Raw genomic sequence first — 12466 nt, 5'->3', positions numbered from 1 at the left:
CCACTCTGTAGATTGTCTTTTCTCTCACTTCTTTTTCTTTCAGTTATGGAGCTTGAACTCAGGGCCTTGGCACTGTCCCTAAGCTCTTCTGCTAAAGGCTAGCGCTCTACCACTTTGAGTGACAGTGCCACTTCCAGTTTTCGGGTACTTAATTGGAGATAAGAGTCTCACAGACATTCTTTCCGGGGCTGGCTTTGAATTGTAATCCTCAGATCTCAGCCTCCTGAGTACCTAGGAGCCACCAGCACCCAATTGTTGTTGTGGTTGTTTTTAACTTCTTGATAACTTCCTTCAAAGCAAGAAAAAATGAGTTTTTAAAGTTTGTTAGAGTTCAATGTTTGTTTTTTCCCCTCGGGTAATTTTGAGAAAGATATGTTGACTAGATTTCATAAAGAAACACCATTCTAGGGCGTGAGAGTTGATGTGGTAAGAGTGGTCTCCCTGGGCCCTGTGTTTCTCTTAGTGCCTTGGGCAAGGAGCTCCCTCATTCCTTCTAAGCAAACTAAGTCACTCTAATCATAACATTTTTCTTTGGAATTAGGTGTTTGTGAAGAATAACCAAAATAGGGAAGGGTAACAGAGTTGTCCAAAATCCATGAACAAAAATTCCTTTACAGTCTCAGGTGACCTATGAACCTCCTTGGATGAAGCCATAGATCCTGGTTGAATGTATATGATGAGAAATAATAAGTTGACTTTTGTCACAATTGGAGCCTGGCTTTCGTCTTAATCTCTTATCATCTCTGTGTGAAAGTAGAATGATCCTGGATTAACCTCAGAGTCTGGTTTTCTAGAAGAAAAAAAGATGGTCTTGTGGCTTGATCACTATATACCATGAGTTCTCAGCTACCAAACTATATAACCTGCAACTTTATTGTCACAATTTACCCATGAGAGATCTAGCATGTGATGCACAACCATTTGAACCATGTATCTTTTTAAAATTGGAGATCCAGTACCCCAATATCTAGATGTAAGATTAAAGAATTATCCTGGATTTATCCGAATTGTAACCTTTTTAAGGCCATTTCTTTCTGGACCTTGTTCTATTTTCAAAGGTGTATGTATTTTCCCTCATAAGACTCGCATTTTTAATGAAAACAATAACTGAGATATGCATCCATTTCTTCTTCTTATTTTTTTTCTTGAGAAACCCATACACATATAGAGTGGGAATGAGAGACTAAATACTGCATTTCAACCTATGGTTCTTAGTCTAAGGATATCCAGATTTTCCCAAACTATGTTAAAAACACCTACCATGACATTTCTCCTCAGTATAAATAAACCAGAGGCCTAAGTGACCAGCCAGTGAGAAATAAGGTCCCTTCTAATCTTAGAATACCCAGTAGCTAAGAAAAATTAGGATGTAGCCAGATATGATTGTACTTCCTCTGAGTGCCTTGGTATTGTAGCTCTAATTTTGAGCAGAACTTCAGTGGGAGGTCACATGGAAATAGTCCCTGAATGACTTTTCTCACTTTGTAGAATGGGGATATTCATCTCTAAAGTAGAACTGACTTGTTAACATAAGATTGAGCAGAATTGAAATGTAACATTCTAAAACTGGGATAAGAATAGAGGAAAGCCCAGTGTTTTTTTTTTATGTAGTTTACACTTTGTGAATATTGAGCTCATCTTATAAATCTTTTTTCTAATACTGGTTGCCATCTGATTTCTACCTCCATCAACCTGCTTTAGACTAAGTCCTAAGGAGGTGATATAATCTTCAATTTCAAGACCACTTCCTGAATTTCATCATTGGGATAATTTCTCATCTACAGGCAGCTGTTGAGACATTTGTTAACCATACTTTTCCATCTTAAATATTTATTTTTTCATTAAAATTTGTGAAGTACCAATCGAGAGGAAATTGTGTATTAAAGAGTTTCTCACTTGGTCTAGTGTGTTTTCGTCTCATTTCCAAGGTCAGATGGTCTTAGCAGAAAGACAACATACACACCATCTGTCCCATGACAAGGCAAAATGTGCAGCACAGGAAGTCAAGTGGAAGGCTTTTCACACAGTGATTGCGAATCTGCAGCAAAAGTTCCCAAACTTTTCATACCTATGAAAATCAGTAGTTCTCTTGATAGCTTGTCACCGTGATCCAGAGCCCCCACGGTATCACTTAAGTGTAGGTCAAGTAAATCTAAGAAGGCCAACACCGAGAACGGGGAAATAGGAAAGATGCTTGTGGGAACTCACAGTAGAATTGGATGGCTGATCCAGACTGCAAGCATTTCCTGGTAAGATAATCTGGTAGAAAATGTGACAATTTGAAGAAACCACAGTGGTGTGTGTGTGTGTGTGTGTGTGTGTGTGTGTGTGTGTGTGTGTGTGTGTGTGTGTGTGTGTGTGTGTGTGTGTGTGTGTGTGTGTGTGTGTGTGTGTGTGTGTGTGTGTGTGTGTGTGTGTGTGTGTGTGTGTGTATCTTTATGAGGCTTTGCATCTGCCTGGAACATGTATCTCAGAAAGAATAAACCCAGAAAGAGCAGAATATAAAGGCAGAGTCTCACTGTTGCTCCAGAAAAGCAAATTATCTGACAAAACAGATCCTTATATTTTATTAATTCCCATCTAGGAATGGGGGCTGTTTTGACATTTACCACTTCACTCTATCATTAAGAGAATAATTATTACTTTGCCCTACTATGTCCCAAACTAAACTTTAATTAAGTTCAGTTAAGGCAAAATTGACATCTGGTAAAGTATAGACCCTAGGTGAGTTTGGAGAAATGTGTGCACACATGTAACCACCAGGCTAATTAGTAATGGTCCTGTGGAGTATTGATACTGCCATGCAGCACTTCTAAGTTTTTAAGACATGTTTCTATATATTTTGTCATTTTGTGGTTAGGTAAATCTGACTTCTACATTCAAAGCAGTGATAATTCTACTCCTCTTTCAGAGATAAGAAAATAAAGCAATATGATTGTCCTGTACAAATTTCTTTGGAAACAAGAGACAGAACAATCATATCAAACCACTTTTTATAAGTAAAAAAAAATATTATAACAAGAGAAGAGTAGAAGTCATTATATTTGTATGGAGTACAAAAGAATAATAGTAGGACTACCTAGCTGATGATTAGGGACCAAGAAATTGAAGAAAAGATTCCCACAAAACACCGTGACTCCATGATCCAAGTGTGTGCACCATGTCTCCATAGGAAAAAACTAGAACTAGTTCCCCAGCTCCTGAGCAAGCTTGCTTGTCTTTTTCAATTAGCACTTAAACCAGTTGCCATTCACACCAAGACCTTGATTCATTCTTAGTGTGTGGACTATTGCTTTTGTCTATTTTTACCACTTCGGCCAAGTTGTTCATGAGTGTGTTCATATTCCCAATGATGTTCTTCTTCACCAAGTGAGAAGCCCTTATGCTGATGTTCATGTATTATTTTGCACACAGTGAGGGTTTCTGATTCAGTTTAATTCCATAATTAATTTAATAAATGTGAGTTATTTTATAGAAATCCACAGAAAACCCAGTGGAGTGAGGCAGTCATATGAGGAAGGAAAGTAAGGATGTGATTCTGGATCTTATCTCAAGACCTAAAAAAGAATCTGGAACCTTGTCAATAGTCCCAAATTCTTTTGCTCTGACATCTTTCTTTGTGCTTCTAGCATAGAAATCTGCAGTTTCTTTTCTTTGCATTTAGCTTCAGATTTATGCCACTTATGAGTAAACCCTCTCTTGAATCTCACAGTATATCCAACCTAGGTTCTGATTCATCACAACTAAACACCATAGGCTGTTTGCTTTTTGTCTCTAATCAACTAATATGAGGAGGAGGGTGACTAAGAAATAAGATCATCTTTCTCAACCCATATCAGCTACTTGATGAAGAAATAATGTCTAAATTGCAATTACAACTGGGGAAATGTTTTCACTTCTAGACCCTTATGACATCTTCAGATCTATGAATGTGAGCACTTCATGCCAGGAAAGGACGTAGACATTGATTTTTTTATAGTAATGCTAAAACGTATCAAATTAAAATATTTAAATTTCTTTTTCTTGATTGAACATGCTTATTATATACACTTACGGGATATAATATAAGGTTTTGATGTGTGTATATTTTCTAATGGTCAAATCAGGATATTTAAAACACATCTTAAACATTTATCTTTTGTGAATGTGGTAGAAACATTCAAAATCCTCTGTTCTGGATATTTTAAAATATATAGCTTTTAAAAATCTCTATACCAGTTTAGTGTTATTTTCCTTTCTAAAATCAATTCTTCATACTCATGTCCTCTCTAGTTATAGTATCAGTATATATTTTCTTTTCTTTTCTTTTTTTTACAGATAAAGAAACTAAGCTAAATTTTTACAGGCAATTACTTCTCATCTTTGCCCTGGGACTTTATCCAGGTCTTCCAATTACAAACAAGCCCCTCAAATATTGGCTCATTCTCAAACATTTTGCTTGCCAGTTATTAGAATATTGAGCCACGCATTCCTATAGCTTCTTTCTATATGTGTTCATAATTTTGAATCATTTGTTTAATTTTTATTTTCTCATGTGTCCTTTTGTCCTAATTTTTATTTGCACTGTTCCTTTTTTTTTTCTTTTCTGTTCCTAATTAATCATCCTTCTGAAAGTTTGCTAAAGAGTGGGTAAGTGCATTTTCCTTCCAAATAACAATGTTTTGCATTATTGTTGTTGTTGTTTTGTTAAGGAAATACAGAATAATTCAAATGGATACTTAAAATCATCTAATAAATGTCAAGGAGCTGGCATATAATACTCTGTGTTGAAATTGCTTTTCCTTTTCCCTGGCATTTACAGCAGATTTTTGTTTGTGTGGGGGTTTGTTTTCACATTACTGTTTAAATTTAATCGACAGCCACAGTTAGAGAAATTGAAAAACTTAGCAGCAGTTTTAATAGAGGCTCTGAACCTAGGTTTGCTTATTTCTAAGTGGAGAAAATCAGGTGGCTTACCACAAGGGTTCAGCAAGAGACCCTTTTGTGTAGACACTGAGTCAATACCTAGAGAGAAACAGGTGAGCTCTGAGAAATGAACTCAAAGTACATGAAGGATTCAGAGCAGTTTTTACAAAATTGGTGTCTTGGTCAGATTCCTTTTGGAGGAACTGAGCTAAATAAGTCACATATCCCTAGCAGCTTCCCCAAGATAATTTTTCTTCTCCTTTCCTAGATTACAGTGGTATCTTACCTAGCAAAATTCAGATCAACACACTGCTAGGCTATGAAGCCATTCATGTGTGCTACTCATAAATGTGTGTGTGTGTGTGTGTGTGTGTGTGTGTGTGTGGTGTGGTGCGTCTACACACATCAAAGCTATCTAAAGCCTTGGGTAGGAACAATGAGTCTGCTGACTTTTTTTATTTTAAGAGCTTTAGATCTCTCTCCATCAAAGACCTGGAGTCTAAATCTTACAGATGTTTCTAGAACTAGGAAAATTCACTGGGTCTGCAGGCCAGGCTTTATTTATATATAGTTGATGTGGTCTAAAAATTATTGATGGGTATAGAGCCATCACCGCCCAAACCTGCTAATAGTTGTCTTTCTGTGTTCTTTAGCATCAGTATCATTCAAAAATAGACGAGTTGATTGAAGAAACTGTTAAAGAAATGATAACACTCTTGGTGGCAAAGGTAACTTTCAGAAAGGCTTCATTGTGAATGTTGTTTTGTTATGTCTGCATTTCCATTAAAATGTAACACGTTAAAAAGTTGAATTGGGTACTTTCTGTCTCAGGGAAACAAGACTGTACATCACCCAGCCACAGCTCTGAATGATTTTTCTGATGATTGTGAGCTGTGTGAAAATAAATTGATGAAGTGGCATATGTTAACTTAATAAGACTTGGTCCCTGCATGTTGCACTAGGTTAGATGGGAAATGTTTGTTTTGTTTTTCAGTGCTGACAAAGTTTAGATTTTTAAATACAGAAAGTTAAATGGTAACAAGGAATTGTGCCATCATGAAATCCCCTTTTCCTCTAGTTTTACATGCAGTGAGAGTCATAATAAAACATAAAAGTCAGATAAAGCTATTTCAGTCATCCTCATGAATTATAGAATTTTAACTAAGTAATGTTGAATGGGAAGACATTTATATTTGCCAGTGCTAAACTTCTGTTTCCCCCAAATTACTGATAAAATACAAATAAAAATAGATTGGATTAAATGTAGTGCTAATATGTAACGTAAAAAAAAAACTGCTTTGCGCAGTTTTGGATTTTGAAAAGTGCATTTAATATTATCGCATGCTATATGCAACTCAATAATATTTTGTCACTTTTCACTTCTGGAGCACTCTATATTTGCAATCACATAATAATGAGAGAAAGCCGGATAAGTCAAATATTTCCATGTTACGGCAGGCTCTTTTTTTCCCCCCAAAGGTGGGAATTAAATAATTGAAAGCAGAAATGAACAGAGCATTCATTTTCCGAGAGGTTGGGAAACACTGCGCCTTATTGTGAGCAATGAGTTTGAGATAATATTTTTTTCTTTCTGCTGTTTTACTAGTTCGTAACTATCTTGGAAGGCGTCCTGGCAAAACTATCCAGATACGATGAAGGGACCTTGTTTTCTTCCTTTCTGTCGTTTACCGTAAGTAAAGAGCTATTTTCCCTCCTGGGTTAAGGTTTCTGTTTTAGTTTGGGTTGCGCTTACAGGAGGAGTGATATTGTATCTCTTTGTTTTGGGGAAAATCTGATTATGTGTGTTTACTGCAGTCAATTATTAAGGTATCATATTAACCCTCTTAAGACAATAAGACAGGATATTTCATAATGACGCTACCCCAGCATCATTTCTACTCCATCCACAAATGTACATGTGCATGTGTAGAATTTATGCTTACACAAATTGCTTATACACAGGAACGTATCCCTCTATGCATATGCATGCAGAGGGCTGCTGGCCTTCACCTACTCTCTACTACTTCAGGAAAATCAGTTGCTCAGACCCACCCTTACCCTCCCTATATATAAGTGAGGAATATTTGTTTTAGAGATTGTACACAGAGACCCATAGGTCAGATAGAGCTGCAAGTGTGTTTTATGTGGTCCTTACTGTATGATTTTCTTAATTGAAGTAATTGCACACATTTAAAAACCAGGAGACTTAACAAAGAATTCTACAGTGCTGCATGGGCTTGCACAGACGCACAACCACAGGCAGCAAAAGCTAGCAGATCCCTGGGGGTCTCTGGAGACTGGACGCCTGTGTGTGGCCTGCTGAGCCCCCTCGTGGTGGTTTCTAGGATTCATACCTGTCTGGGCTTGGGAGTCATTTGCATACAACTTCTTCAGCAGATGAGAGCAAATTTTGAGGGGTTCTGATCTTGTTTCAGAATGGTCAAGGAGGAAAGCAAGGTAAAGGTGGATAGAAGCAAGTATGTTTCTGATAAATACATGGAATGCTCCACGGGCTGCTTCCAGGACCCAGCTCTCTCACCCTTCCTGCCTGCTCAGAGCTGTTTGCTTTCCACACTGCCATAAGAAAGGCAGTCTACCTGGGGCCTACAGTATGTGTGTCTTCAAAACAGCCTGACTGAGGATTCTCCCAGATGGGTATTGAATGCCAAGACGAGGCCCAGCATGTGATCGTTTATAGCGCAACATCACGTTTGGCATCCCTGAAAACGGAGCTCAAATCCTATTAGCAAATATTAACCAGCTCAGGGATCCTGAGCAGGTGTCACTGTCTCTGACCCTGGGGAGTGTCATCTACCCCTCGTGCTCTCGCTAATACCATCCATAATGTATTGAGAAAATGTGGGTGAAAGAACATAGCATAGTCCTAGCTTATAGTAGACCTCAGAAAATAAGCATCTGGGCTTAGTAACATGTAATAAGAGTCAAGCATGCATAGACACAGCATTTTCCAAATATATCCTACTTTGGCCTTTTCTTAACCTATATATACTCTTCCTGGAAATTAAGGGAAACATTGGCTGTGACACTTCAAACCATTTCTAGATCACCTCTCCATGTTCCAGTTATTCTGTTATGTAGCTCTGACCTTCCCAGGTAACAGGACTGAGCCTCCCACAGCCAATGATAGCCTTATTCCCTTGAATTTTTTTGTTGGCAATGGTTGGATGAGAAGAAGATAGTGACAATAGGAATTCTATCCAATTTCATTCTCCAGAAGCACCTCTAATATGTCACAGCTGAAAGGTAGCCTGTCTACCCCATTTGTTTACAAAGAAACAAAGGCTCAGCTAGAGGGAATCATTGTCTCCAGTCACACAGCAATGGCAGAGTGGCAACAAGAACTTGAGTCTTCTATTAGCTTTCCCCCACCGTGAATGGCTTCCTGGAGAAAATGGTATTCAGCTAGCAATAGCCTGGCACAAGAAAGCAGATGAGCAACTGAGTGGGAAAGATTCACAAAGATTTAGTTCACATGAGTGGGAAATAATAAAGACAATGTTTCCTTCCTGAGAGAAATCATAGAAATAATGAGAAAGGACAGAATGAAATGTTGTATCGTTTCTGAAACATGTTCCCCTGATATCTACCGAAGACATCACTTGCTTTGAGTGTTCATTTGAAGCAAGTATTTTCACTACACTGGACTTGAACTCATAAAAACCAAGAAGGCCCCATTGCTCTTTATTGGCCCATCTTTTGACCTACCCACGGCTCTACCTTAATGACTGACTTACCAAGAGGTCTAGTGGAGGAAGGTCTGGTGGCTACCAGATCAAGAACATCAGCCCTAGAGCCTCTCCCAGGATGGTTAGAAGCAAAGACTAGAATGTCCTATGCAAGAGTTTTCAAGCTCCAATTCTCATTTTCTTCTCTCCTTTCCTGAGACATTTTGCAGCCTCTCAGCAGGCCTAGCGAAGGCCCTGTAATGCAGAACACTTCAGTGCCTATTGCTGGGCCTGTAACTTCCCTTCTTAGTGACACTTCTCCCACACACTTGGCCACCCCAAAGCCCAAAGCACCCACTTCTCATTTGCAGCCGATGTTCTCATCTCCTGCCAGGATTCCAGTATTAGAGCAGGCGAGCTGTGCTTCGAGGTGGCAGGAATATCTCCACACATAGATTCTGAGTTCCTGCCCAAATTGCAAAAGGCCTTTGAAGGAAGCCTGAAGCACCATTCCCAGGGGTTGAGTGGAGGTGACAAGAGCTTGCCAGGGTGGGTGGGGTGGGGGGGAAGGTGGTATTGTGAAAAGAGTCACAAACCAATGAAAGAACTCGTTGTGCATCCTAGGACCCTGGACAGAGGTGTAGAGACATTGCAGATAGTCTGGCATGTTTACCTTCACTTCGCTCCCATTTCTGATTCCATTCTTCAAGTTATTACTGTGCGTTTACCACGTCCCCACCTCAGCGGGGCTGAGCCATGTGCGCTGTCCCCCCCTCCCAAGAAAGATGACGAGTATCGACAAATATGCCACCCTTTCCCCCTCTTTCTCCTGCTGAGCGCCTCCTTTCCTTTCCTGGGTGGGCTAGATTTCATGGTCCAAGCCAGACATTTTGGAAAACGTCTGCAGTGGCACGGAGCAGGCAGGAATATTTATTTCTCATCTCCATCTGCACTGCTTCCTCTCTTGGAGAGGAGCTGGGGGAGGAGGGAGGATGAGATGTGGCTTCCTTGTGCCAGCCTGAGAGGCGCCCAACGCACCCTGCTCCCCTCCCTCAGCAGCAGTTGCAGCCTGAGATGGATGGAGGCAGGCAGGCGCCTCGAACTTTTCAAAGATCAGCCCAGTTGGAAGATGCAATTAGCAACTATCCGCCCATTTCCTCTGCCTGCAAGATGTGCTTTTGTGGGGGCTGCCTGTTTGGAAAGGTCCCTGGCTTGTGGTAGCCTTGCGCTGTTCTTTTTGGAGGCCAAGGAACAGGACAAGCAGTGGCGCCAGGTCCTTCTCCCAGAAATTGCTAATGCTTTCCTCAGGCTTGTCCAGGTGCTACCAAATACACTGGCCCTTGAATGCATTCATTCCCTGACTCACTCATTCACTCATTCCCTCACGCAGTATCTGTCTTCAGATAGGTTTCAGCTAGTGTGCTAGGTGCTGGGTCACAGCAAAATACAAATGCAGTGCTGCTTTAGTGAAGGAGGTAGGGGGTGGGGAAGGGAAGCCAATGATCAATTAGAGGAAGCATTGCACAGGACATAAATGGGAGAGCAAGGGAAAGTGGGTCATCTGGGTTATTCAGGCAAGATCCCATGGCAGAGATGCCACCGGGAGGGAACGTAGGAGTCAGCCATGGATAAAGACAAAGAAAAAAATCTTCCAGAGAGAAAAGCAGTTGGCATAGCCATGAGGCAGGAATTGCAGGTAACAGACCAGCGTTTAGGGACTGAGTGGGTTTGGGAGGTGGAGACTCTGTGGGAGAGGGCAAAGGTGAAAAGCCCACGAATGATATGATGTGTTGAAGAGCAAAGCTCAGCCGAGAAAATTCTGCTGGAGAATGGGATACAGCAAGAAAGACATACTTGACCAGACAGTCTAGCTCTGCCCCTGACCTTGAAGCTAGGTGATCTGGAACACAGGATCCTTGCCATGCTGACCTTTCATTTCCTCTAAGGTGATATGACTATAGGTGTGTTAGCTGAATTTGGAAGTCTAAACTAATCACAAATGTATACCTCCTATTCCTTAAGTGCTTGCTGACTGCCTGGCACCAAGCTAAGTACTTTAAATGTATTTTCTCTGGGATCTGATTTAAATCCATCAGTGCTCTTGAGCAAAGGATGATATTGAAGCCCAGAAAAATTGAGCCCCTAGCCCCACCTGAGCATTTCTCTACTCGTAAACTTCAAGGTGTGGGGCCTCTACCAAGGGATGACAATGCAGGAGACTGGGCACCACTTTCACCCTAAATCAACAGAACAGTTATATCAACTCCTCCAGTGTCACCAGAATTCAACCATGACCCTCCTGTCAAACAGCTCCATTTGAGATGGTCCTAACAGAGCCCAGAAAGGAGAAGGAGCTCAAACCTGCATATCCAATCTTCTAGATCACAAATTCCCCTAGTCAAAATTTTGTTTCATTTGTGTTATCCTTTGCCAGTGTTCATTGTTTTGTTGCTTAATACTGAAACACTTCTTCCCCCTAGAATCTGTGACAAAAAGTGGGGGGGGGGCCTGTCAGTGTAGAGCAGAAGCCTCCAACCAGATGTTGGTAGTTCGCCTATAATCCTAGCTTCTCAGAAGGCTGAGGATCTGAGGCTGTGATCTAAGGCTCACAGTTTGAAACCAGCCTGGACAGACAAACCCGACAGACTCTTATCTCTAATTAACAAGCAAAAAGCCCAAAATGGAGGTGTGACTTAAGTGGTAGAGTGCCAGCCTTGAGCAAAAAAGCTAAGTGCCTAGTATTGGCATCAGCATCAGCATCCACTGCCTTTGTGCAAAGCCCTTGATATTATCCTTGCAAACAAGTCTGTCACCTTGATCATTCAAAACTGGATCAGAGGAATATACTACTATGAGCACAGTACTTTGCATTTTAGAGCAGGGTGAATACTTGTAAGAGTTTGTTAGTGTTTTCCTGTTGGCTTTAGGAGTACCCAGTATAGGAGAGATGGCTTTTTAGTGTGTGGACTGTCAGTGGGTGGTACGCACAGGGAAGGTGTTCATCCACCCTCCAGAAGGTAACAGCTTCAAATTATCAGCTGCAGAATCCATGTGACTCAAATCAGTGGCTGGAATCACATTACAATGTTGGCACCTAGCCTGTTGGTAATAGCTGATGTTGAAAACTGTGCTAAGTAATCTGCATGCATGCTCAACCACTTTATGTATTAAGTTCAGTTCTTATTCCCATCTTACAGATAAGGGGACATGGAGTACTTCACCAAGTACTTCACTAAGTACTTCATTATGACTTCACTCTAAATTTATTACTTCATGATGACCAGAATTTTCTTCCCAATAGAGGCCCAGAAACCCACCAATGAAGTCAATTAGTGGCTCTTCCATGGATCCTTCACTAACTGATATCAATCCTGAGGGAGAGTTATCTATTTTTCACATCTGATGGATAAAATTATTTTATAAATAGCGAGTTTTGCAATGACACTGGAAGCACGAAATTCAAAATTTCCATTTCCATTTGCATTCCAGATAGTCTTCAGTTTTATGTTAGTCCTTCATTCAATGTATTTACTGAGTACTTGACATATGCTAAGTATAATGGGGACTTAACAACAAATAAAGGAGAAAATGCCCCTTATTGTACATTTGCATGACAGAAATATGTTCCTAAGGCATTATTATTATTCAGAAAGAGAGGGGGGGTAAGTGGCCAGTTCAATGATATGTAAACCTGAACCAAAAGTAGAATTTAGCCTGACAAAGAAGAGAACACAGAATGTTCCTACGTAGGAAGGCTCGGAGGATAAAGGGAGGGCCTTGGATATTCTGGCAGCCACAAGTCCCTGTGGATGTGGGGAAGAGCAGAGCCCAAGGGATATGACAGGGATCGTAGATGGGCCTCTTCTCATGATATG

At 40.5% G+C, this 12466-nt stretch overlaps 1 protein-coding gene across 10 annotated transcripts in view; it reads left to right on the top strand.

Moving 5' to 3' along the window:
• Cadps (calcium dependent secretion activator) overlaps positions 1-12466 on the top strand; it is a 445968-nt gene that overhangs the window by 374446 nt on the left and 59056 nt on the right. For all 10 annotated transcript variants that reach the window (XM_042679880.1, XM_042679874.1, XM_042679881.1 and 7 more), the window contains 2 exons: positions 5559-5633; positions 6512-6595. In XM_042679880.1, coding sequence (XP_042535814.1) covers positions 5559-5633; positions 6512-6595 — 159 coding nt within the window. The remainder of the gene's footprint in view (positions 1-5558; positions 5634-6511; positions 6596-12466) is intronic.

This window comes from Dipodomys spectabilis, unplaced genomic scaffold (genome assembly GCF_019054845.1).
Source record: "Dipodomys spectabilis isolate Male_0828 unplaced genomic scaffold, ASM1905484v1 ptg000054l, whole genome shotgun sequence".
Classification (NCBI taxonomy): domain Eukaryota; kingdom Metazoa; phylum Chordata; class Mammalia; order Rodentia; family Heteromyidae; genus Dipodomys; species Dipodomys spectabilis.
This window is presented reverse-complemented; position numbering and strand designations above follow the sequence as displayed.